General features: G+C 28.8%; 2 protein-coding genes across 5 annotated transcripts; both read right to left on the minus strand.

Annotated features, from left to right (window-relative positions):
• LOC107071487 (fatty acyl-CoA reductase wat-like) lies at positions 1-27,160 on the minus strand. Of its 4 annotated transcripts, XM_089171653.1 has the most exons (10): positions 4,562-4,615; positions 4,392-4,460; positions 3,644-3,823; positions 3,044-3,137; positions 2,715-2,960; positions 2,426-2,571; positions 2,054-2,356; positions 1,661-1,924; positions 1,316-1,573; positions 1-1,227 (listed from the first exon to the last, which is right to left on the minus strand). In XM_089171653.1, the coding sequence occupies exons 3-10, from the start codon at positions 3,811-3,813 to the stop codon at positions 1,122-1,124; spliced, it is 1,587 nt and encodes a 528-aa protein (XP_089027779.1). In that variant the 5' UTR covers positions 3,814-3,823; positions 4,392-4,460; positions 4,562-4,615; the 3' UTR covers positions 1-1,121. The 4 variants fall into 4 exon arrangements, with proteins under 4 accessions (XP_089027779.1, XP_089027780.1, XP_089027781.1 ...); XM_089171654.1 differs by lacking the exons at positions 4,392-4,460; positions 4,562-4,615 and adding an exon at positions 27,088-27,160; XM_089171655.1 differs by having other exon boundaries at positions 1,661-1,921; positions 4,392-4,604.
• LOC107073550 (fatty acyl-CoA reductase wat-like) lies at positions 23,404-27,214 on the minus strand. Its single transcript, XM_089171647.1, has 9 exons — positions 27,088-27,214; positions 26,355-26,534; positions 25,756-25,849; positions 25,427-25,672; positions 25,141-25,286; positions 24,769-25,071; positions 24,395-24,688; positions 24,047-24,304; positions 23,404-23,959 (listed from the first exon to the last, which is right to left on the minus strand). Exons 2-9 carry the CDS (start codon positions 26,522-26,524, stop codon positions 23,854-23,856), a joined length of 1,617 nt encoding a protein of 538 aa, XP_089027773.1. The 5' UTR covers positions 26,525-26,534; positions 27,088-27,214; the 3' UTR covers positions 23,404-23,853.
• Between the last annotated feature and the right edge of the window lie 585 nt (positions 27,215-27,799).

Consider the following 27,799-nt stretch of genomic DNA (forward strand, 5'->3'; position numbering starts at 1 on the left):
GCAGGATCAGTTTCACAGAAATTAAATATTATAAAAAATAACAAATATTAGGTTTATTATCTACAAAAGATTTGGTACTGGAAATTTGGTACCACGAAAAATTTGGTACTGAACGCACGACTTTACACTCTGACGTGGCCTTACAAATTCGGCTATATCCCTGAAAATATTTATCGGATTAGCTTCAAATTTTTAGAGAATGTACATAAATATATGTACATTCTGAAAATGCAAAAAAAATCGATTTTTTGAAAATTCTAAACTCTTATAATCCCTTAAAAACGCAACGATTTGGAAAGTTAATGTTGATTTTGTCAAATAATACTTTTATTAAATCAAATGTATTTTTCAATATGTTTTCAAACAGATATCAATAGTTGTCTACGACTAAATTTTCTATTAAATATATAAACATATTATCGATGCAGCATTCGTAATTACATATTATTCGCATTATTTTAATTTTTTAAGCACTGCTGAATTTTGCGCGAAGCTGTTTTTTTGTACGGAAGGGTTCAACAGACAATTCCGTTCTCTACGAAACTATATTAAAATAAAGTATTTAATGATTCAATAATATTTTTTCTTTAAAATATATCACATATACTCTAACTTTAAAAATTTATTTTAATAATTAATATTACAAATAGGAGTACGATATATTTTAAAAGATGTCATCCGCGAAAATCATTATAGTGGCGCGTAGTGCCTAAGACGTAATTGGTTATATAAATATTAGGAGTTAAGGAATTTCTTATTATAAGGAACTATTTGTAGTAACTGTATTCTTCATAAGAGTGGACCGATGAATAAATATTTATTTTTTTATTTCCTTTTTTTCTACGTTCTTAATCTTTCTAAGTAAACGTTAAACATTTTATTATTCCACTTATAATCATCAGATATTATTTGAACTATAAAAACAGATCCCAACTTCTATATAATTGCTAATAGTTTTAACGTGTAGAAATCTTCGCATTGAACAATGAAGTCAATAAATCTAATTGCAAAAATATTTCAAACCTATAAGGAAAATTACTTATATTCTAAACAAACAATTAGCCTACTCTATCTGATAATCATTATGAAAAGATCATTTTGTTGTCGTTTTTCACAGATTGTCAAAAATAAAACATGTAAGTAAAAATAAAATATAATAAAGAATACAAAATCCAAAGAATAAAAAAATAACTAAACCACTTCAACGTATAATGAGCTATTGTCAACCTGGAAACGATAAACAATAAAAGGATAATTAATTATACATAGGATAAAGATAATATTTGTTATAAAAAAAAGATAATAAAACATTTACCTTCTAAAATAAGGTCTCGAATCATCAACCGTATCCATTGGGTCCTTAAATAAAAATACTCGCAATCCCCTGATGTAAGTAATAGAAAAACAGTTCCAATCAATATCAGCAACATTAAAGAAGAAGTTACTTTTATCAACAATAGATAATTTGTCCCATAACTTCAAGACATTATCGTTTGTAAATTCCCATTCATTCATGGAAAAGAAACTTATTACATGTTTAACCTTTTCTATTTTTCTGTAGACATTAAGCAGTCTGAAAAAAATGCCAATTATTTATTTATGCTCTATTACATCGACGGATAATAAATAGCTTGTTAACCTAAAAATCATAATAAATTACATTGGCTTTTTTCCTCTTAGATATAAAAAAGAGTCCACTATTATTGCTGGTATCCAGTGCAAAAAGATTGTCATAAAGATATAGAAATAATAGTTCTTGATATACCATTCTGAGCCGTACCAAAGCACTTTTTTCGACGGGATTTGAAATCTTTCTGTGCTTATATTATTCATCAAAGTATCCCAAGTAACTGGTCTTTGAACGGAGGAAACAGAATTATAAACTGGAATCTCATTGTCAACAGGTAAGTATTTGTTATCTCTGCTGGAAAAGTTAACAATCTGTGATATGGATATACAAAAGAAGTTCTAACTTACTTAATGTAAATGATATTTTAAGAGTTTTACTAAAAGTTTATTTTAGTAATAAACTGAAAAAGGAGATACAAATTACCGTTTTTGTGCAACGTCCCATGCTGCAGCAATAATGTTGTTGACAACATAATCGGCAGGAATTATATCGCAAATTAGGTCTTTATCACAATACAGGGCTCGTAAAATACCTTTCGCAGAACCAAAAGCAGCACCTGTAATTCCATTCAAATTGTTTATCCAGCCAGCAATTGGTTCCTTTTCTGTTGATACAACCACGGATGGCCGAACAATGCCAGTTGGTATTCCATTAGCATATTGTCTTACTGTATCTTCACAGATTGCCTTTGAAAAAGCGTAGGTGTTAGGCCACTTACCCAGTAGCCTGTAAAACAAACGAATATGTTTATCGACTTATCTTTAAAGGAATGAAATAGGTTTCATGTGTTATTACTTTGGGGTGATTAAATCTAATTGGTCTTCGGTCAAAATCTCTATCAATCTAATTATATCATCTGTCTTCATAGGTGGCTTATACAATTTTTCTTCGATTTTACTGTAAACACAGTGCGAGTAGGCCGTTGAAACATAAACAAAGGCCTAAAGAACAAAATTATTATAAAATTAGAACAATCTATGTTGAAAATTAAACTAAATTTTATATATAAATAAATTGATCTAGTCGGGAATTGTGCTTAAACATACGCATTTTTATACGGATGATTTAACTAGGAAAAAAATACCTTTAAGCTTGTCATTTCTTGTGCAAGCAAAAGAAGATCTCTTGTTCCTCTAATATTTGTATTAACTATATTACGAATATTGTCCAGAAAACGTACTGATGCTGCACTGTGAAAAATTACATCGGTATCTTTAATGCGATCGCGGTCCTTCTCTGACAATCCTAAATTCAATAGACTCGTGTCTCCTTCAATCACAATAATCTTCTTTTCAACATCTTTTTGCTCTCTCTTTAATCTATCAAAAATCTAATGATTTAAATATAAACTGTAATACTGGTGACATCGTTTATTCCAATTATAATAAATACAAAATATGTAGCTTTACTCACAAAATCATTGAAATATTCTTTAAATCGAGTCTGCGGATCCTTCTGTTTCTTTGCTCTTACCAGCAGATAAATCGTTGTTATTTCTGGACAACATCTGCAAACCGCAGCAACTGCATTTATAGTACAAGTTTTTAGCGGAAAATTATTTCTTATAAAACAAAACATTGTGGTGTCAATGTTTAGATATAGAAGTAAAGAGAGAAGTAGAAGAAAAGAAATATAAAGAATAATCATCGTTATCTTTTAAAACAGATATTATTTCATAGATACTGTCTGCTGAATTTAATATTTTTTCTAACATTTTTTTATTGCTAAGAAAATAATTTTTTTTTTTTTATGACAAAAGCTCCAGGCTTATTTTCCTATCAAGTAATCTAACAATCCTTAGGTACAAAAGTCACAATTATTTATAGACTTTAAATTCAAGAAATATTTTTTCTTATTTGTTTTAAACCATTTAAATCTAAAGGAGAAAAAAACCACTAAAAAAAACTATCCGATTGTACATACTATCCTAATTTATTTAAAATTTATGATCGGCAGCTTATAACGAATGTACTAATTGAATCGAGAACAAAAACATAGGAGGAAAATATTTACCTTAAAAGTTTTTCCATTATAAGCCGTCCTATAAATCCTAAGCCTCCTGTTATAAAAATTTTCTTTCCAGAAAAAAATGTAGCAATTTCTCCTCGTTGATTGTAATAATTCGGCTCTTCTACCATTGATAATATTTCTTCTTGATACGTTTGTCCGCTTAATGATGCCATTTTTTGAATTCTTTTATAATAAAAACAAAATATTACATACAAATAAAGTAAGAAATATTTCACTTTATAGTAATTATCGATGACAGACAAATATTGAAGATAAGTAATTATTTATAAGTGATTGAAATAAATGCTTTTATTTCTAATTATGGTTCTAACTATGGTTCTAATATATGTTCGTTTTTAAATACATGAAAAATTCAGTTTTTATTCTTTTTAAATAATATTCCTATAGTAACAAACGTAAATAAAATAAGTATATTTATTCTAACAAAATAATTATTCAATAGAATTAATAGTTTTTTTAAATAACGTTTCAAAATAAACATGTCAATGAATATTTCTAATGACTGAAGCTATTCTCATATTCTATGGCCTTTTTAGTGTTTCATTCAATATAACATCAAAATAATTTCTGATCCAGCTTTTAGTTTTATTCGAAACATAAAAATAATTGAAAATTTAGTTCGTTTGTCTTTTTTCCTTATTTATAGGTATTACACTTATTTAGAAAATTTGATCTTTTGTAAATTTAACAGTTGGGAATAGTATAGAATAGTAAATAATAAAAAACTTACCTATTTATCTCAACAACTTTTATCACAATAAATATAATAAAATATGACGACAAGTTTTCCGATTTTAAACTATAAAACAAAAACTTTTAATAACTTTTTATCCTATGAAGAACAAAATATGTTTGTTAGATATTAAAAAAGATTATAATAAACTAAGTATTAAAAATGACCTCTTGATAGAAATGACTATTGAACTTTTTCCAAGTAACCTAGTTCAACTCTAATTAATGATTGAGTAATATTAGCTAGTCGGTCTTTGCATTTATATAAAGATAACCACACTATTGTACAATGTACACGCTTAATATTATCAATTTGCATACAATACAACAGAAATCAACATAGTCATCGTAAGAATGTTCGTTTTATAAGTACATGCTAATTGAATTATTCTAAATTTTACACCGTCTAATAGCAATGCTTTATCGTATACTATTACTTTTTTGACTACGGTACACTCTCGAAGAAAACTAGCAATTTAGAAAGCGTACAGTAGTCCCAAATTTATAATATGTTTCCAAAAAATGAAAATATAATTTAATATTTTGTAAAATTAGTTTATGAATTTTTTTGAAATAGTTGACTACAAATCTTATATTAGCTTTTTAACAAAAAAAATGGAAAACACACAACTAAAGATAATACTTATGTCAATTTAAATGAAACTGATGTTATTTGTGGCGAGATCGTTATTTTAAACGTGTCTTTTTTTATTGTAATTATTGATAGGATTGGTAAATCTGTGCTAGATAGGTAAACATAAACTACTATTCACGAGATAATGTTTTTGATAATAAAGATTATTATTCAGGTAAATTACAACAAAATTACTTGGCTTCTTTCTTTTTCCATTTGCAGTCTTTGACGTTGGATTGTCACTTGAAGATGGTATTAATCTCTTATTTTAATTAAAGATTTTTATAAAAAATTTTTCCATAGGGTCTAATATGTTATCCATAGATAAGAAAAACTGGGTAATTATTATAAGTGTCGAGAACTATTTATGTAGATGTATTTCTATCAATTGATATCTCATTCAGCATTCTATCTTAATTGATACCATTTGGATATTAATCGTTTTTATTAGCTACCCCCATAGCAAGATCGTACCGGAGCCCTTTGATATATATGGTAACAATATTATAATAAATAATTCCTCCAATCATTTTATTCTTGATTCTGTGCATTCATCTGATTCTCTAGAAACTTATTTTTTTTAAGGTTTCACTTCGAACACATGTGATCTGCGCATAATTTTTTTTTTTATATATATATAATAAAATGGATTTTTGTGAAAATTAAATGTAAATGTAGAATCTTTGACTGTGGATCAGGAATTACAGAAACCACCTCGCGGTGAGACTTTAATCGGTATTGATCGTGGTATACGACATCGCTTATCTCAACATTCAACGACCACCGACTTTTTATTGGACATCGATATAAGAATCTGAATTAAACAAATCATTGAAATATTAATTACTGTCGTGATCTTGACTTGTAAACAACTACCATTTTTAATAAATGTACTTTTGTACCAGTTGATCATCCACCGGACGCATAATATAACTGTAGCGTGATATTTCTAAATTTAATTGTAAACTTTGTAACAAAAATAATGCTTTGCGAATGTGACTGTACAAAATTATAATAGTTTACATGTTTAATTAATATTCTCTTTTTTTCTTCTGACAATTCGTTTTTTTCGAAATAAATAAAAGAAACTTCGTTCTTTTATTCAAATGACTTGTAAAAATACGTAAATGTATTTATATATGAAATAAACATTTAAAACGTATTTACATATTTTAGGCGATAAAATTAATATGTAGTTTCTTCTTCATTTTATTTCCTGTTTGAATACGCTATCGACCTTTGTGAAAGGTCACTCCACTCGGACAATGGGGGGAAACGATATTCCGTTTTTAAAAAAAAAACGAAGTTCCGTTATGCATGATTTCACTACGATCTTTATTAAAAACGAGAGATGTACCCATTGGTTCACTATGGGAGGGAGGATCCTTCTGGTATTGATCGATAGTATTCAAAATCTCCTCCCCTTTCCAAAGGGGTGTTACTCATTTATGATATAAATATGTGAAAGAAAGTAAGAAAGCAGTTCCTTAGTCTATCAGTTCTTAATCTGTATCAGTCTGCATATCTGTCAGTATTAGTCCTTAGTTCTTAGCTTAATAATTATACTTTCAGTCTGTTATATTCGTTTGCGTATTTTATCAGTTAGTTTATCAGTTTATTTGTCAGTCAGTCCGTCTTATATTCATAACTCTTTTGTATTCTGTATTTTTGTAATCATGCCACTTTTTTGTAAACCTCTTGTTAATACTGCTGAACATCGCATCATTATAATTGGCGATAAAATAAACTATATTATTATCATCATCAGTTATATATTTCTCTCTCAATGAACCCCACAATAGATAGTTCTTATAATTTTAGTTTTCAAGTATTGTACTAATCTGTAAAAAAGAAAAAAAAATCTATTATCTAATAATTCAATATCAAAACTCGTAACACATACAAATCTTAAGAAGTTTCACTTGAGTCGCCTAGAAATTCTAAGCGTTTTTCTATTTAACGATATTTTTTAATCTGAATAACTAATCTTGACAATCTATTACAACATGCGTTACTAATATTGAAAGCACGGAACCAGATACCAGGAGGGCGATCGACATTCTAAAAGTTTTCACCAAACCATATTGTAGGGAGTACGCTACTATTAAAATCTAAGGTTAAAGGTAAAAAAAATCGATTTATTGCACATTTTTTGCAAATATCTCGTATTCTATGGGTTTTTTGCTATCTGTATTACTTATCAATATTGTAGAGGAATAAATTCCCTACAACTTTTGTTTCAAAATTTTTTTTATACGTTGAATTGTTTTCGAGATATAGGGCGGAGAGCGCGCGGTTAGAGCATCATTTAAGGTTAACCGGTAATAATATCCTTTAACTAGCTACATACTTGGCGTATGTAGCTAGTTAAAGGATAATGAAATGTTAATGTTCGAGAATAGCGAATTGATGATTGATTAAGTATTAACAAGATGTAATTGAGAATAATTGTCCAAGGACGTATAATGAGTATAGGAAGGATGTAAACGCATGAGTATTAAGCTACGAGATTATATGTATGGAATATGTAAAAAATATTAGATATGTAAATGTATTGGTAGTCCATGAGGACAAGAGAATTTTCTCGAACGAGGATGCCCGGGACTCTTGGGCCAGCTAGGACTAAGAGTGGGGGTACCAGAGCTACTCCTCCCACGAAGGACTTTCGGGGGCTATAAAAGCCAGAGTCCATCGCCCCCAGACGCACTTACATTTTTCCAGTTTTCTAGTTCACACTTACGTTTTCATTTTCGGTAGTTTTAACTTATAGTTCTCAATAGTCACTTATAGTTCCAGTCATTTAAATACTTATAATTTAACTTATAGTTTGACTTCAATTTATGTTTCGAACGTTACTACTAGCTATCAGCTATACAATATTTAAATATTATTTGATCGATCAGTTATAATAAATAATTAACTTTGAGTCCTTGAGTGTCTCGACCCCTTTGGAAAGAAACCAGCCCAAGCCTCCTGTGCAATCTCGAAAGCAACCAGCAACTGTACTGAATACTGTAAGTCACCAATCATTTATTTATCATTAAATTGTTATTAAATCAGAGCTGCGGTCCACTAATCTTCTCCCTTGCTTCAAAACCTTCCTCAATCCTCCCTCTTATCGTACGCTTTTTGCCAGACTATATCACTGTTTTAAACGAGAAACGAACCAGCCTGGTCCCGGTTAAACTCGGTGAAAGCAGAGTGACCATAAACAGGCATTACTATTACTACTTAACTAACTTCGTCCTCTAGGACGTAACAGTATTATAAGGTAAGTTTTTAATTTTTTAACATTCTACACCGTATCCAACTGTAAAGATCACAAATGGCCAAATTATATGATAGAGTGTAATTAGTGTATTTAAACATTCAAGATGAAGTGTCAGTCAAATTAAAATCATAAGTCTAATTAATTTTGTGAATAAAATTGATATGGCTTAGTAACAAATTATTAGGAGCTTTCAATGAATGAGATAATATATAAGTCATAGATTATTAAAGTGGTCTCAATTATTGCAAATATTAATTGCTACCATATATTACGCATCAGTTTAAAAAATTTTAAATTCTACATGATAAAAATTTTTTAAAAATAAATTTAAATAGTTCATTATAATATTTTTTAGAATAATGTATGATTTTTATATAAAATAGACTTGAATTTTTTTCAGCAATCCAAAATCAAACATTTTGTACCTATAATTAGTATCAATACCATATATTTCAAACACTTATAAATATATACTGATCTTAAAAATTTAATATTTCTTACTTTATTTGTATGTAATGTATTTTTTTATTATAAAAGAATACACACAAAATATGGCATAAATAAAACGGCCAAACGTATAAAGAGGAACTTTTTTCAATGATAGAAGAACCGAATTATTATAATCAACCAGGTGAAATTGCTACATTTTTTTCTAGAAAAAAAAAATTATTATAACAGGAGGCTTAGGAGTTCTAGAAAGGCTTAGAATGGAAAAACTTTTGAGATAAAATAATCAAATTTGTACTTTCGTTATAAGGTTTAAATCATAAATTTTTACTAAATTTGGAAAGTATGTACAATTGGAGAGTTTTTGTTAGAAGTTTCATTCTCCTTGAGATTCATATTGTGAGAAATAAATAAAAAAGAAAATATTCTTTGAGACTAAAGTCTATTAAAAAATTTTAACTTTTGAATAACAGCAATGTAAGCTTCCTGAATAAGCAAAATAGCATATAGTTTTTTTCATGCAACAAGATAATTATTTTTTTTTTTTACAGATTTAATTGCTAGAAAAATTAAATTTAGCAGACAATATCTATCTAATAGTATCCGTCTTTGAAGATAATGATAATTATTCTTTTTTTTTCTAATTCTCTTTTTACTTCTATATATAAACGTTGACACAATAATGTTTTATTTTATAAGAAATTATTCTTTCCGCTAAAAACTTTTACTATAAGTGTCATTGCTGCCATTTACAGATGTTGTCCAGAAATAACAACGATTTATTTGCTGGTAAGGGCAAAGAAACAGAAGGATCCGCAGACTCGATTTAAAGAGTATTTCAATGATGTTGTGAGTAAAGTTACACATTTTGTATTTATTATTATCGTAATAAAAGATGTCACGAATATTACAATTTATATTTAAATCTTCAGATTTTTGATAGGTTAAAGAGAGAGCAAAAAGATGTTGAAAAGAAGATTATTGTAATTGAAGGAGACACGAGTCTATTAAATTTAGGATTGTCAGAGAAGGACCGCGATCGCATTAAAGATACCGATGTAATTTTTCACAGTGCAGCATCAGTACGTTTTCTGGAAAAAATTCGTCTTATAATTATTACAAATATTAGAGGAACAAGGGATCTTCTCTTGCTAGCACAAGAGATGTCAAGCTTAAAGGTATTTTTTTCTAGTAAAATCATCCGTATAAAATGCGTATTAGTTTAATTTGAAAAATAAATTTTTCTTATTCTATAATAATAATTTTTTTCTTTAGGCTTTTTTTTATGTTTCAACGGCATACTCGCAACGTGTACACAATAAAATCGAAGAAAAATTTTAGAAGCTATCTATGAAAACAGAAGACATAATTAGATTGACAGAGATTTTGACCGAAGACCAATTAGATTTAATCACCCCAAAGTAATAAAACATGAAACCTATTGCTTTCTTTTAAAGATAAGTCGATAAGCATATTCGTTTGTTTTACAGTCTACTGGGTAAGTGGCCTAACACTTACGCATTTTCAAAGGCAATCTGTGAAGATACAGTACGGCAATATTCTAATGGAATTCCAACTTGCATTGTTTGGCCATCTATTGTTGTCGCAACGAAAAAAGAACCCATTGCTGGTTGAGTAAACAATTTGTAAGGACTTACAGGTTTTACTTTTGGTAGCTTTAAAGGTGTTTTACGAACACTGTATTGTAATGAAAACTTAATTTGCTATATAATTCCTGCTGATTATGTTGTCAACAACATTATTGCTGCAGCATGGGACATTGCAGAGAAACGATAATTTTTATCTTCTTTTTTGAATAATCTTTGATATCAACATTTACTTAATCTTTTAAAATATCATTTACAATAAATAAGTTAGAAGTTTTTTTTGTAGATTCTGGTTACAGAGTGTTAATCTTTCCAGCAGAAGTAATAAATATTTACCTGTAGATGAAGAAATTCCAGTTTATAATGCTGTTTCCTGTGTTCAAAGACCAGTTACTTGGGGTACTATGCAGAATTATCTAAGAACTAACGGATTTGATATTCCATGGAAAAAAACAATTTGGTACTGCTGCTTATTATTGAACAAAAACTATTATTTCGATATTTTTCTGAAAATTTTTTTGTACTGAATACCTGTAATTATAGTAGACTCCTTATTATATCTCCGCAGAAAAGAGCCGATATATTGTATGACGATATTTAGATTTATTATTCGCCTATAGAAAGAAACGTTATTAACTTAATTGGCTTTGTTTTAGATTTTTTTGAAGTGAAAACTTCTTTAGAATGGGAGTTATCTAAAAAGTAAATAAACAGAAACGCAGCTATGTAACGGCTGCTATACTAAATAACGAGAGAAAAAGAGACAAACATATAGGATGTAGCCTGCGAGAGAGAGACGGAATATGGCTATACAGTTTTTCCTATTCTCGGTCTCCTCTTTATGCTATGCTTCGTAGTTATCGCTTCTGGTTCTATATGTGTGCGTTTGTGTGCGGCTGCATACTACAAAGCGTGGACACGTATTCTTTTGATACTCGAAATGTTTGTAGGTAGGAGCGATAGAAGGGTAGAAGGAATAAACAGAGATAACACGTAGGTATGCGACCAAAGTATAAGGTCCAAACGAACCGACGGTCGAAATAAAGAAAGAAGGTGCGTGGTCTGTTTTTATTTTACTAAACGTGTCATTTCTTTTCTATTTAAAAATTTTTTTTTAGTGTTTATTCATAACTATCGCATTCAGCATTCCATTTTTATTGTTTGAATAGGGAAAAGTGTACTTTTTATTAGCTATTCCACCCAGAGACTATACCGGTGACCTTTATTATATATATAGTAATAATATTATAATAAATAAATCCTACAATTATTTTACTCTTAAAACTGTCCATTCGTCTCATTCTCTTGAAACTTAGATTTTTGAAGGTTTCACTTCTAACACGTGTGATCTGCACACATGATTTTTTTTTTTTCATAATCTGTGAAAAACGACAATAAAACGGTCGCTCGTACTGTATGTTATGCTAACGCGAATCTGTTTTAAACAAATGTATAATTTTTTCTATTTTTAGGTAGGTGTTAAGCAATCTGAAAAAATTTAATAACGTTTCTTTTTATCGGCAAATAATATATCTAAATATCGTCATAGGATACATCAGCTTTCTTCCCCTGAAATATAATAAGGAGTCCAATATAATTACAGGTATCTAGTGCAAAAAAATTTTCTGAAAGGCGAAGGTCAAACGGGGCATAAAATATTGGTCGGTATACCAAATGGGAAAAGACCACTAGGTAGATCGAGACGTAGATTGGAGGATAATATTAGAAGGAACCTGAAAGAAATAGGGTATGAGGAGCGCGAATTGAAGGATCGCGCTCAGGGACGGAAACAATAGCGGGATCTGGTATCTGCGACAATAAACTTTCGAGCTCTTAATGTCAACTAATTATAATAATATTTTTCCCCCTTTCATGTACGACATAATTCATTGCTTACAACGACTACTGATTATTCTTTATAGAGTAGAGTATTTCATCGTTGTGAAAACAGTGAAATTTTCGTGTTTTATTTATTCTTGTAAGTTTATTTTTAACAAAATGAAGATTTAATAAAAAAATCATGTGTTTGCATATCACACAAGTTAAAAGTGAAACCTTCAAATAAACAAGTTTCGAGTATAATTAAATATATAAAATTATTAAAATATTTATACTTTTAATTTAGAATTATTAATGTAATTATTAAAATGCGCGCCTGTTCGTTGGCAACACCCAGACACACTTTTAAAATGTTTGTTGCTGGCGCAATCTACTTTGAGAGAATTATTTTGAAGTCAAAACTGTTTATACGCGTACATATGTACGACGGGTTGCCTATTTTTTGGGCAGAGAAAAATTTAGCCCTGATTAATGACCCTTGTAAACAACATTTTCAAAGTGTGTCTGGAGGATTGCCTTCATACTGGCGCGATTTTTATAATAAATACGAAGAAAGTAACTGATAAAACAGTTTAAAAAATGTTTTGCAAATCAATAATTTTTATAAATTATTATGATTTATAAATAATAATATGTTTGTATCTTTTCTCTTCTTACGTAGTATTAAGGCCGGTTCTTTCCTCCACTACATCAGCGCGTTTTATTTTTTAAGATCACACTAATTCTAAAGTTTTCACATTATTACGCAATAAATGGATTTTTTACTTTCCTATCCTTTTAAAAAAGTAAGCTCCTATTTTACATACTAGTCGATTGGGTTAGTAGTAGGTATTTAACTTATCGACAAATCTATAAATAATAACCGACAGGTAAATAAAATTATTTACATCGTTTTCTCTACCATAGTTCGACTAAATTTCTGTTTTATCTCATAATTTTTTTATTATACGTCACACAATTGGCATCGTTTCATGCTAAACTTTCGGGTAACATTATTTTTATCTTAACATTCCCACCACCGTATTTTACTGTATAAATATGATTTACAGGTATCTCTTCAACACCACGGTTTCTCCTAACACGATATCGCTATAACACGATTCATAATATCGGGAACCCTCCTACAACATGACATCCTGTAAAACGATTTTCTTTCAAAAACCTTTTTACAATACTGTACTTTTACAGCTGCGAAGAAGATTATCGTCTTAAAGATACAGTGTTGTGGAGAGTATTTCTTTTCATCAGCATGGTTTGAAAACAAAAGTGTCTCACGCTGTTGTGAACTGAAAACATCCACGTTAAATGTATGTTGGAAGACGATATCGCTCTCTTCAGTTAAAATAGAAAACGTGTGTTAATCGTCACAAAATAAAATTCGTGGCATATTAGAAATTGCTTAATCAATCGAAGGCAAAGGTTTTATGCATGTGGCTATTGTGGACGTTCAAGATTTAACCCTTTCGCTTCCGTTGTCCAATTCGTCAAAGTATTGTCACTGAACAGAGGCGCGCTCCGCGAATACGTCCAGTACGAGTTGCTGCTGTATATATGTTTTCTTGAGTCCTAAATTACTATTGTGCGGAATAAAAAAATCTTTGCTACAATATAATGAGTATAATTTACATTTTTGATATGAAAACATTTATAACTTACAAAGTTATAGGTAATATTTTTATTATGAAATATTTATGATCCGCAAACAAGTTAATACATTAATCTAAAGTGATTAGTAATATATGTACGTATTAAAATTTATTTCACTCGTCTACACACTCATCACATACATATCAAAAATAATTGGCGTAATTATTTAGTACAAAATTTAAATAAACAACAATATACGTCTAAATAACGATTATCATTTTTCGTCAATTTTTCATTTTTACAAAAGTTTATTTACACAAATAAATTTTCATCTTTTAAATATAACTATATTTTCATAATTGTGTTTAATGCAAAATTTGTAGTTTAAACTTTTTCAGTAACTTGCAGAATTATTGTGTAAAAATAAGAAACCTGTCATTTGGCTTATGTCATTTTTTTTTATCTTTGAATGTGTAACAATTATACTCATCATTTTTGTTCTTAAATAGTTCATAGAAAAATATAACTAATGTAAAAAGATAAAGGATCTTATAATAATAAGATATTTTTCATTATATAATTATTTACGTAAAGTGTAAAAGACCAAAAATTTTGCAGAATTGCAATCTACTTATCAGTTTTTATTTATTTATTGTATAAGTACTTGTAGTTAAATTTATTCATCTTCTAAAAAACGTAATTAACTTGAATATATATCTGCAATCGCTACCATTTTATAGAGTTGTAGGTTAGGGTATTTATCTATATAAGTTTTTATTCTATCGTCATAGATTCCATCACGGAATTATTCGCGTAATGTTTCATGCCGACTCTTCACATGATGATAATAATAGCACTCATCAAGTATTACACATAAGCTAAAAGCAAAGTCTCGTATCGGTTCCTGTTTATATTGTTTACGAAGCTTGAAACGACTTTCGTGTAAATCTAATTCTGGAGCTGAATCTAAATGACGAAAATAATGAAGTGTTATGTTGTCATATGAAGCAAAGTTGACATTAGGAAAATACTCTCGAACAACAGAATGAACATCGTTATCTACCATGTTATTGAAAAATTTAAGCTTTTCAGTGTTTGATGTCTCAATAACCTTTGCAACATATTCAAATTTATTTAACCAATCATAAAATAGGCCTTTATTCTCTTGATTGTAAGTATTAATCATCGAAAGTGCTGGATGTAGATAAGAAGATGTTTCTTTAAATTTAGTTAGTTCAATGGCATATTCTACAGTTTCATCGAACGATAAGCCACGAAATTTCTTTAAACTTGTTTTTATTTCATCGTCGCGCATTCCGTTAAGAAATTGTTTGCCTAATCTTTCATCTAATTGACTTGTATAGGAACACTTTTCAGTTAATTTTCGTAAACTGTTAATGTAATTTTTTAATTTTTCGTTTTTATATTGAATTAAAAATAATCGTAAGACAACATAAAATTTAAACTCTAATTTTAATACATCTTAAATTAGAGTAACATTGTGTTTCTTTGTCCAAACCGCAAATAGACATTGTTTGAAGGGGACACGTCACCTTCGAGGGAAAAAAAACGGTTTTTTGTGAATTTTTTTGCAGCCAATTTTATTAATATCAATACAAATTTGTGGTATATGTAAGTTATATATCTGAACTATATTCACAATTTTTTGTGTGTATAAATATTGTAAATTGTGTTGTCTGTGGCCAATTTTCTAAGAATCCAAAAAAAAAAAGGTGATTTTCGGTTGCCCTCACTGGCAAAAATTGATTCATCAGAAACATAAAAACCGAGTGTTATCCTTTAGTAGAGATGTTGGCGCAGGGAATGAACGAAAGGAAATTTTGATTTTTTAATTTTTTTCAGAATAGTCGACCTTTTACGAAAAAATTGACATTATTGCAGAAAAATCGCCGACTTCTTGTAAAAAGAAAAAAAAATTTGCATTTTTTCGAAAAATACTTTCCTTCATTCCCTAGATACGTGTATCTAGTATTACTGTACAAAATTTGGTAAGGATTGGATAAATGGTCTGGACGCAGCGAAAGCAACCGTTTTAAAAACGCGAATAGGAGAAATTAACGTTTAAAGTTTTGGACACTTACTTGGAGCGCTTACGGCGCGCTCCGTTTAAACTACTACAGTTTCGGAAAAAATAGGCGGATCTTCACCAAAATTTGAAGAAATATTTTTGAAATAATATTCTTTCAGAAAATCGAAAAATAAAATCGATTTTTTTGTTGATGTGCCCTCTTTCATTAAAAGTTTATCAAGTGAGAAAAATGATTTTAATACTAAGAGGTTTTTAATTTTATTGTAATATTTTCATTGATTATCAGAATTTAGTAATACAGGTTTTTATTCCCAATTCATTCGCCTCTACCGATGACTATAAATAAGTTTTATGGTTTAACATTCCCGGCTTAGATCTAGAAAATTTATGTTTACCTCTTGAGAAACTATTTATTGCTTGCTCACGTTTGCGGAAAACGTAAAATTTATTAGTGTTAGCAAAATACAGGGTACAGAAAAATATTCTGCAATAGTTATCGCTTGATTAAATTAACATTAATAGATATAATAATTTACAATAATGAAAGTAATCCTAAAAATTGTTGAAAATTAACGCTATTTACTTCTTTTATAAAATTAAATTTTCATATATATTTAAATTACAAATTTGTAGATAATTCACGTAATATACAATACTCAAATAAACTATACTGAAATTTGACGTAAATAAAATGAAAAATAAGAGATTTTATTTTGTTTTGAGCCGTATTTTAACTCTCTGAAATTTTAAGTAAATATAAATTTGACTTCATTAAATATGGTAGTATTATATTAAATTAAAGTATTTTAAGTAAGTAAATTATAAATTAAGTAAATTAAAAATAAAATATAATAATATTTGTTTTTTCTTTACACAAATTATTATCATATTACGTCATAAAATAAGTTAAATGTATATATTCATTTTCTCATAAAATTTCACTAGAAATTGCACCTTTGAATCTTATAAAAGATCGCAATTTTTTGTAAATATATTTGCCTTTCACTTATCTTCTCTTACGAAAATTGCGTCATCGAACCTCGCAAAATTGCGTAATTTACTTTTTCACTTTTTTCTTTAAATGAAACTTTATATTTTTTTCTACACTGTTCGATTCCTTTTTTTATTATGCGTTAAAAAGTATATAATGAAGGTCATTGATATGTCAATAGTTTACGAGATATTCGAAGTTTTATATCAGTAATGTATTTTATTACAATAAATGTTCGAATGTTTTTCCATTTCATTCTAAACAATTAGATGCTCACATTTTATTGCGCTTTTTTACATTTTTCATTATATTATTTAATTGATTTGAATTGATATTGGAACAATACATTGTTATACGTTCCTTATATAACTTCAAATATCTCGTAAACTATTGACATTTCGATGACCTCCACTAAATACTTTTTAACGCAGAATAAAAAAAGGAATCGAACAGTGTAAAAAAAGAAATATAAATTTCCATTTAAAAAAAAAGTGCAAGTGCATCTAGCCGGTGCATCAATGCATTTTCATAAAAAGTAGGGTTATAGAAAGTTGACATTTGTTGTGCCATATAACTTTTCCTCTGTGATTGTTTTTTATTGTTACTTATAAAAAAAGGTTTTTTCCGCTACCGTTTTAAAAATCACCCTGTATTACAACAACGTTTACTTACCTCTTAAACTCCATAAAAAATGCTGGTCAACATCATTTCAAAATTGTTAGCATTGCATAAACTGGCAATGTATGTGTCCTCCATGATTTCGTTTCATTTGCCAAAGAATAATTAAAAAACAAAATAAATACTACAAAATACACGAGCAATAGAAACCCTGAACGTGCCATTTTCACTGTGTAAATGTTCACTATTCTAGTTACTTTCGTTGTATTTTTTTTTACCCTGATAAAATACTAGTTAGAAAATATCTATTATTTCTTTTTTTGAAAAGTGTCTCTTTTGATAGTTCATTAGATTAACAAAAATATTGTGAAATAATTCGAAATAATAATCATATAAATATTTCTAAAGAAAATATACACGAGCACATCTGTTAGAAAGTTATCACAAGACCTAAACTGAAGTAAAACTTCTGTTAGACTGTCGAAGACTGAATAGACTGCCGTCCTTTCTTATAATCTACCCCTTCCTTAAATCCATTCCTTCTACTATCTCTATAACTTTTATGATACCCGTTAATTTTTTTATTTATTAACAAGCACGGACTGTCATAAGGATACTTGTCGTCTTATGAAATTCCTCTGATATGTTTTAAGGGTACACGTCACCCATAAAATCAAATTTTTTTTTCGATTTTCTGAAAGAATATTATTTCAAAAATAATCTCTCAAATTTTCGTAAATATCCGTGCATTATTTACGAAACTGTACTAGTTTAAGCGAAGCGCGTTGTAGCGCGGTCAGGATGGGTATACGAGCAGCTGTCTATACAGGTATACAAGCCCACTCAAGAAAATACGAAAGAGGCGAGAAAATCTCGACGGCAATCGAAAGTCACTTCTGCAGAGGTTGCTGATGCAGTGAGGGTACCTCTTATGGCCCTGGAATCGATGAATCAATGTAAATATGAATGCAAAAGTTATCTTAACTTTGTCCGTTTATTTCTCCTATTCGCGTTTTTAAATCGGTTGCCTTTGCTATGTCCAGAATATTCGGCCGATCTTTATCAAAATTTGTACAGTAATGCTAGATACACGTATCTAGTGAATGAGCGAAAGGTTTTTTTGAAAAAATGCAAATTTTTTTTTTTAAATGGACGATTTTTTTGCAAAAAAAAAGTCAATTTTTTCGTAAAAAGTCTACTTTAAAAAAAAAAAAAAATCAAAAAATCAAAATTTCCTTCTGCTCATTCCCTGAGCAAACATCTCAATTGAAAGTAAACGCTCGGTATTTTTTTTTTTTTTTAAATGAACCAATTTTTGCCAGTGAGGGCCACCTCAAATCACCTTTTTTTTGGACTCTTGGAAGAGTGACCACAGACAACACAATTTATCATATTTTTACACACAAAAATTTATAAATATAATTCAGATATATAACTTTCATATACAAAAACTTTGTGTTGATATTAATTAAACAGGCTACATAAAAAATTCACAAAAAAAGATCCTTCTTTTTTTACCCTCTAAGGTGACGTGTACCCTTAAATTTAATTTTTTTTATTTACTATATTATCACTTGACAGTTAACAATATTTAAGCCCTACTTTATATAAACTGTATTTTTATGTCTTCTAAAATCAATAAGCAGATTAGATCCATAACTCACGTAAAGATAATTCATGTTCAATTGATAGAAAGTATTATAAATAAACGAAATATACAAGAACACGATAACCTTGAATGTCTGTGCTTCCAAACACATTTTAATTAACACATTGTCAGCCGGCGACCTAAGAGACATTTAAACCCCGAACGCCGGCCTTATTTACTTGTTTCTGATCACTGAATAGTCAACACAATGGCAAGTAAATACAAATCGATGTGTAAGACTCTCATACAACCAAAAGAAAAAAAAAACTGTGCTAGTTAAAGTATTTGTCATCTTGTTGAGAAGGGGGGGGACAGTAGTATATATTATTAAAATATAACAAGATTTTTTTACCACCCAGTAGAGTAAGGGAAGCAGGGGTAATAGCGCTCACTGGGTAATGGCGCTTACCTCTGTAACTTTGTCAAAATAGAACTTAGGAACACGCAGCGTCACGCGAAGGGCGGGGGGCGAGGTCCTGTAGAGACACTTTAGGAGGGACGCGCCATGTACATTGCTAGGCTGAAAATGTGGGGGACAGCTTCCTTTGAATCGCGCAGCTATGTTTATCTTTAGTATGTATCAATAACGGCTCTGGTTAGTTTAAGTTTGGCATACTTTTAGTTTTTATTGTGATATTTATATTTAATTGTTTTTTTTTTTTTTTTTTTTTTTTTTAGTAGTTTTCTATAAGTGTAAGTTTAATTTACTCATTTAATAATTACAAGTATAAATGTAAAAACCTATCCTATAACCTATCGTTTGTTTACGGACTAAAATGTTTGCATCCTTCGCACCTAATTACGTGACCGTAACAATGGGAACCTCCGCCAATGCTTAGCCATATGGAACTTAGAGATAAGACAGAAATCATACTACAGGGAACAGTATTCTTTCAAAAATCTCAGAGATTAACCCTACTGACGAGCAACTGAATAAATAGAATAAATTTTAAACAATAGGTCCCGGACCGCCTACTTCGTTCCTAACCCTTGCAACCAAATGCCTGACAAAGTCACGTAGGCCTATCGGAAATCTACTCCTAAAATATTCTAGAACAAAAATCCATAGGAAGCTTAAGCTAGCCAGCTAAAATTAAAGTGTAGGGGTACAAAAGTTACCCCTTTCCACGAAGGACCTTTTGGGGCTATATAACCCAGATGACATTGCCCCCGCGGCACTTACTATCTTGTCACAGTTACTTACGACCTATTAATGCTATACTTATTATTTACTTATTATAGTTCTATTCAGTGTTAATTGTTCTACGATCACTTGTTCATTACCAGTGTTCTTTCTCTACTACTGCCTAAGTATTAACTTACTCATTTTCCATTCGAGTCAACTCAATTCTGAATCTAATTAATTCATTAACTGGTTTATACTTGTAATTGTCTTGTCGAATCATTGTGTTGTTCAACCTTCGACTAGAATTAAGCAGTCCAAGCCTCCTAGGCATCTTGAGACCAAGGCATTATTGTACGACAAGTTGTAATGGTTGTAAGTCACAACCATTTATTTTCATTAAATAACATTGTTAATCAGAGCTACAGCTATCAATAACTCTCCCTCAAACCGAACATTCTTCAATTAACCTCTTTAACCTACCTACTCTGTCGTCTTTTATCACTATTTAAATTGAGAAAACGAACAAGCCTGGTCCCGGTTAAACTCGATGAAAACAGAGTGACCATAAACAGGCGCTACTTAAACAAACTTGTCCTCTAGGAGGTAACAGTACAATTAGTTATATCGTATATAAATATGAAAAAACGTATGTTCCGAATAAAATGAAATAATTGAATTGTAATACAGTGTAATCTATTGAATATTTACAGAACATGGAGATCTAGACATCTTCTAAATAATAAATTCACAAATTAGTAATAAAAAATATTTAAAAAATCGCGATAAAAACTATACTATATTTTAAGGTGGAAAAAATCATACGAAATGAAAAAATTTCAGTAAAATCGGTTGAGTAGTTTTGGAGTTCATCGTAAACATACAATGTGACACTAAATATTTGTATGTACTGATGAGAGAAATTGAAACGTTACCCGGGAATGAAAGTTTTGACATTCTTTTACATTTTCAATAGAAATCGAAACGGTTAGTTTATTACGATCGTTTTCTAGCATTACAAAAAGGTAAAATACTTTTATGACCTCTTCTACTATCTATAAAATAACGTTTTAATACTAAATATTATTGACGGGATAAATGTGTTTCACCATCTAATAGAAAAAGTATGCAAAATTTTTTTACTCTCTTTTACGTAGAAGCCGCAATATATTTCTATTATATATAAGCATTGCTACCAATTGTTCGGTGTAGATACAAAAAGATTTTATTTTTTTCTCCCCTGCATGTGAGGCTCTGAATTTTTCAGCGATCTATATGAAGGACTTTTGCTAAAAGACAAATGGTATTTTATTCTTATTTTGAAACATTAATTTTTTTATGTTTATGTTATATAAATATGTACAATAATTGTAAATTTAAAAATAATAATTGTATCTTTTTTATAAGTATGAAAGTGGAATAAAATCTGTTTACGAAGAGACCATTATGTCTTTGCTTGCTGAAAATCTATCTATATGAAAATCTATGAGGGCTCAAATAGAAAGAATGAATGCAATTTTAAAAGAATATAAATCGTATTCAGCAGCTTCAGAATATTAAAGCAAATACAATGTTTCATAATCATGAAACTAAATAAACATGGAAAAAGTTGTATATGTTTAAAAAAAAAAATAAGTAATGAACTGCACATATCATAAGTGAGTAGTCAGAATTGTACATTTGAAATAAAATAAATTTGTATCATTATATGAATATATCTATATTTATTTAATCATTTGTTCCGTTATAAAAATATTATAAAATTATAAATAATAAAATTAACATCATTATTAATAATGCATAATATATGTGCAGTAAATGCATAAATTAAATGTTTAAAACTCTTCATTTCATAGTCGCAGATCTCCAAAATTTGGTATGACGTTTGCAGTTCTCATAATAATTTTTCACGCAATACTAACGAGCATTTAAAAAATGTTCAATTATTTGATACTTAACACAGCAACAATTTGGAAAATTAATGTTGATTTTCTCAAATAATACTTTTAGTAAATCAAATGTATTTTTCAATATGTTTTCAAACAGATATCAATAGTTGTCTACGACTATTACACGATTTCAACAAAATTTCTTATTCATTCATTCACAAATAATTAAAAACCACACGTTGCAAGATCGACGTTACTTAAACTACAGGCACTGGACCTAGAAACACTTTGTCACCTACTGTACTCGCCAGATCTCGCGAAGACCAACTACCATTTTTACCGAGGTTTTGACAATTCTTTACAAGGAAACATATTTAATTCCTAACATGCGGTGGAAAATGCCTTTTGCGATTTTATCACCAGCTGCTCTCCAGATTTTTTCGCTAGAGGTATTAATCGCTATCGTTAAAAAGGCAACGTTGTATTGATAGTTTAGGTGCATATTTTGATTAATTATATTATTTTCTGCCAGAGATATAATAAACTAAACTTTCAGTCTTAAATCAGACATTTCATACTTAATGACGAATAGTTAACAAATTCATATAAAAAGTTTATTGAAATACTTCTAACTTTCGGACATCATTTTTTTGTCACATATAATTAGTTATTCACAATCGATAATTGAATGTCTATCAAATACATGGGCAGTCATAGCTTTTTTACTTTAATTAAAACATTTGGACCGATCGTTTTGAAAGTGGTTAAGTCTACTTTCTCGTGTTTCGAGATAATTAAAGATTATCATATCAATGATTACTCAATTTCTTTTACCGATCAATTTTAAATTGTACAAAACATAGGCACTTTTTAAGAAGTTAAATATTAACTAGTTATCCACATAAAAAGTTTACAAAAAATTAAGCATAAATTATGTGATATCTCTTTTTTTTTTTAAATAGACTTAAACCACATTCAAAATAAATGATCCATTTAAACTATTTTTAAAGAATTGTACATGTAAAGATTTTCTATTAAATATATAAACATATTATCGATGCAGCATTCGTAATTACATATTATTCGCATTATTTTAATTTTTTAAGCACTGCTGAACTTTGCGCGGAGCTGTTTTTTTGTACAAAAGGGTTCAACAGACAATGCCGTTCTCTACGAAACTATATTAAAATAAAGTATTTATTGGTAGAATAATATTTTTTCTTTAAAATATATCACATATACTCTAACTTTAAAAATTTATTTTAATAATTAATATTACAAATAGGAGTACGATATATTTTAAAAGATGTCATCCGCGAAAATCATTATAGTGGCGCGTAGTGCCTAAGACGTAATTGGTTATATAAATATTAGAAGTTAAGGAATTTCTTATTATAAGGAACTATTTGTAGTAACTGTATTCTTCATAAGAGTGGACCGATGAATAAATATTTATTTTTTTATTTCCTTTTTTTCTACGTTCCTAATCTTTCTAAGTAAACGTTAAACATTTTATTATTCCACTTATAATCATCAGATATTATTTGAACTATAAAAACAGATCCCAAATTCTATATAATTGCTAATAGTTTTAACGTGTAAACATCTTCTCATTGAACAATGAAGTCAATAAATCTAATTGCAAAAATATTTCAAACCTATAAGGAAAATTACTTATATTCTAAACAAACAATTAGCCTACTCTATATGATATATATTATGAAAAGATCATTTTGTTGTCGTTTTTCACAGATTGTCAAAAATAAAACATGTAAGTAAAAATAAAATATAATAAAGAATACAAAATCCAAAGAATCAAAAAATAACTAAACCACTTCAACGTATAATGAGCTATTGTCAACCTGGAAACAATAAACAATAAAAGGATAATTAATTATACATAGGATAAAGATAATATTTGTTATAAAAAAAGATAATAAAACATTTACCTTCTAATATAAGGTCTCGATTCATCAACCGTATCCATCGGGTCTTTACCTATAAATACTCGCAATCCCCTGATGTAAGTAATAGTAAAACACTTCCAATCAATATCAGCAACATTAAAGAAGAAGTTACTTTTATCAACAATAGATAATTTGTCCCATATCTTCAAGACATTATCGTTTGTAAATTCCCATTCATTCATTGTAAAGAAACTTATTACATGTTTAAACTTCTCTATTTTTCTGTAGATATTAAGCAGTCTGAAAAAAAATATGCCATTCTATTATTAATGTTCTATTTCTTCGACGGATAATAAATAGCTTGTAATTCTAAATATCATTATAAATTACATTGGCTTTTTTCCACTGAGATATAGCAAAGAGTCCACTATTATTGCAGGTATCCAGTGCAAAAAGATTGTCAAAAAGATATAGAAATAATAGTTCTTGCTAAGCCATAATGAGCCGTACCAAAGCACTTTTTTCGACGGGATTTGAAATGCCTCAAACTTTACATTATTCATCATAGTATCATAAGTAACTGGTCTTTGAACGGAGGAAACACAATTATAAACTGGAATCTCATCGTCAACAGGTAAGTACTTATTATCACTGCTGGAAAGATTAACACTCTGTGATATAGATCTGCAAAAAAAGTTGTAACTTATTTAATGTAAGTAAGTTAAGTAATGTAGTAGTAAATTAAAAAAGGAGATACAAATTACCGTTCTTGTGCAACATCCCATGCTGCAGCAATAATGTTGTTGACTACATAATCAGCAGGAATTAAATCGCAAATTAGGTCTTTATCACAATACATTGTTCGTAAAACACCTTTCGAGCTACCAAGAACAACACCTGTAAATCCATTGAAATTGTTTATCCAGCCAGCAATTGGTTCCTTTTCTGTTGATACAACCACGGATGGCCGAACAATGCCAGTTGGTATTTTATTAGCATATTGTCGTACTGTATCTTCACAGATTGCCTTTGAAAATGCGTAACTGTTAGGCCACTTACCCAGTAGCCTGTAAAACAAACGAATATGCTTATCGACTTATCTTTAAAGGAATGAAATAGGTTTCATGTGTTATTACTTTGGGGTGATTAAATCTAATTGGTCTTCGGTCAAAATCTCTGTCAATCGAATTATATCATCTGTCTTCATAGGTGGCTTATACAATTTTTCTTCGATTTTATTGTAAACACAGTGCGAGTAAGCTGTTGAAACATAAATAAAGGCCTAAAGAACAAAATCATTATGAAATTAGAACAATTGTTTTTAATTTAACTCTCGTCTATATAAAAATAAAATGATCTAGTCGGGAAATGTGTCTAAAAATACGCATTTTTATACGAATGATTTAACTATGAAAAAAATACCTTTAAGCTTGTCATTTCTTGTGCAAGCAAGAGAAGATCTCTTGTTCCTCTAATATTTGTATTAACTATATTACGAATATTGTCCAGAAAACGTACGGATGCTGCACTATGAAAAATTAAATCAGTATCTATAATGCGATCGCGGTCCTTCCCTGACAATCCTAAATTTAATAGACTCGTGTCTCCTTCAATCAAAATAATTTTCTTTTCAACATCTTTTTGCTCTCTCTTCAATCTATCAAAAATCTAAAGATATAAATATAAATTGTAATATCGGTGACATCTTTTATTCCTATAATAATAAGTACAAAATATGTAACTTTACTCACAACATCATTGAAATACTCTTTAAATCGAGTTTGCGGATCCTTTTGTTTCTTTGCCCTAACCAGTAAATAAATCGTTGTTATTTCTGGACAACATCTGCAAACCGCAGCAATGGCATTTATAGTACAAGTTTTTAGCGGAAAAATATTTCTTATAAAACAAAACATTATTGTGTCAATGTTTAAATATAAAAGTAAAGAGAGAAGAAGAAAAAGAGAAAAATAAAGAATAATCATTGTTATCTTTAAATACAGGTACTATTAGATAGATATTGTCTGCTGAATTTAATATTTTTTCTAATTTTTTTTTTTTGCCAAGAAAATAATTTATTTTTTTTATGAAAAAAGCTCCAGGCTTATTTTCCTGTCAAGTAATCTTGCATTCCTTAGGTACAAAAGTTAAAATAATTTATAGACATTAAATTCAAGAAATATTTTTTCTTATTTGTTTCAAAGCATATGAATCTCAAGGTAAATAAAAGTACTAACAACAACTATCCGATTGTACATACAATCCTAATTTATTTAAAATTTATGATGGGAATCTTATAACGAATATACTAATTTAATTGATAACGAGAACATATAGGAAAAATGTTTACCTTAAAAGTTTTTCTACTATAAGCCGTCCTATAAATCCTAAGCCTCCTGTTATAAAAATTTTCTTTCCCGAAAAAAATGTAGCAATTTCACCTCGTTGATTATAATAAATTGGCTCTTCTACCATCGGAAGTAGTTCCTCTTGATACGTTTGTCCGCTTAATGATGCCATTTTTTGAATTCTCGTATAATAATAAAAAATATTAAATACAAATAAAGTAAAAAAATTTCACTTTATAGTAATTATCGATGACAGACAGATCTTGAAGATAATTAATTATTTATAAGTGATTGAAATAGATGCTTTTAATTCTAATTATTGTTCTAAGTAGTTCGTTTTTAAATAAATGAAAAATTCAGCTTTTTTTCTTTTTAAATAATATTCCTATAGTAACAAACGTAAATATAATAAGTATATTTATTCTAACAAAATAATTATTCTATAGAATTAATAGATTTTTTAGGTAACGTTTCAAAATAAACATGTCAATGAATATTTCTAATGACTGAAGCTATCCTCATATTCTATGGCCTATTTAGTGTTTGATTCAATATAACATCATAATAATTTCTGATCCAACTTTTAGTTTTATTCGAAACATAAATTGAAATTGAAAATTTAGTTCGTTTGTCCTTTTACCTTATTTACAGGTGTTACACTTATTTAGAAAATTTGATCTTTTGTGAATTTCACAGTTGCGAATAGTATAGAATAGTAAAAAATAAAAAACTTACCTATTTATCTCAACAACTTTGATCACAATGAATATAATAAAATATGTCGACAAGTTCTTCGATTTTAAACTATTAAAGAAAAATTTTTATTAACTTTTTATCTTATGAAGAACTAAGTATATTTGTTAGTTATTAAAAAAGTTTATAATAAACTATGTATTAAAAATGTCCTCTTCATAAAAATTTCTATTAAACTTTTTCTAAGTAACCTAGTTCAACTCCAATTAATGTTTGAATAATATAAGTTAGTCGGTCACTGCATTTATATAGAGATAATCCCACTTACGTACCATGTGCACCTTTGATGTTATCAATTTGCATACAATACAACAGAAATTAACATAGTCATCGTGAGAACGTTCGTTTTACAATAATAAGCTAATTAAATTATTCTAAATTTTACACAGTCTCATAGCAATGTTTTATCGTAAACTATTACCATTTTGACCACGGTTCACTCTTGAAGAAAACTAGCAATTTAGAAAGCGTACAGTAGTCCCAAATTTATAATATGTGGCCAAAAAATGACAATATAGTTTAATAAATCGGAAAATTAATATAAGAATTTTTTTGAAATAGTTTACTACAAATCTAATATTAGTATTTTAACAAAAAAGAATTGGTAACACACAACTAAAGATAATAACTATGTCAATTTAAATGAAAGCAATGTTATTTGTGCCGAGATCGTTATTTTAAACGTGTCCTTTTT

Source organism: Polistes dominula, unplaced genomic scaffold (genome assembly GCF_049000335.1).
Source record: "Polistes dominula isolate Pdom_NZ unplaced genomic scaffold, Pdom_raw_medaka contig_26, whole genome shotgun sequence".
NCBI classification, from domain to species: domain Eukaryota; kingdom Metazoa; phylum Arthropoda; class Insecta; order Hymenoptera; family Vespidae; genus Polistes; species Polistes dominula.

Bases quoted from the DNA above. Each gene is read 5' to 3' on its own strand.
- LOC107073550 (XM_089171647.1), bottom strand. From the start codon at position 26,524: ATGGCATCATTAAGCGGACAAACGTATCAAGAGGAACTACTTCCGATG. The intron at 25,673-25,755 runs GTGAGTAAAGTT...TTATATCTTTAG, and splicing joins AAGAGTATTTCAATGATGTT to ATTTTTGATAGATTGAAGAG. The intron at 23,960-24,046 runs GTAAATGTTTTA...TATTGTTTCCAG, and splicing joins TCGAGACCTTATATTAGAAG to GTTGACAATAGCTCATTATA.
- LOC107071487 (XM_089171654.1), bottom strand. From the start codon at position 3,813: ATGGCATCATTAAGCGGACAAACGTATCAAGAAGAAATATTATCAATG. The intron at 3,138-3,643 runs GTAAATATTTTC...TGCGGTTTGCAG, and splicing joins ATAATGGAAAAACTTTTAAG to ATGTTGTCCAGAAATAACAA. The intron at 2,572-2,714 runs GTATTTTTTTCC...TTTGTTCTTTAG, and splicing joins AAGAAATGACAAGCTTAAAG to GCCTTTGTTTATGTTTCAAC.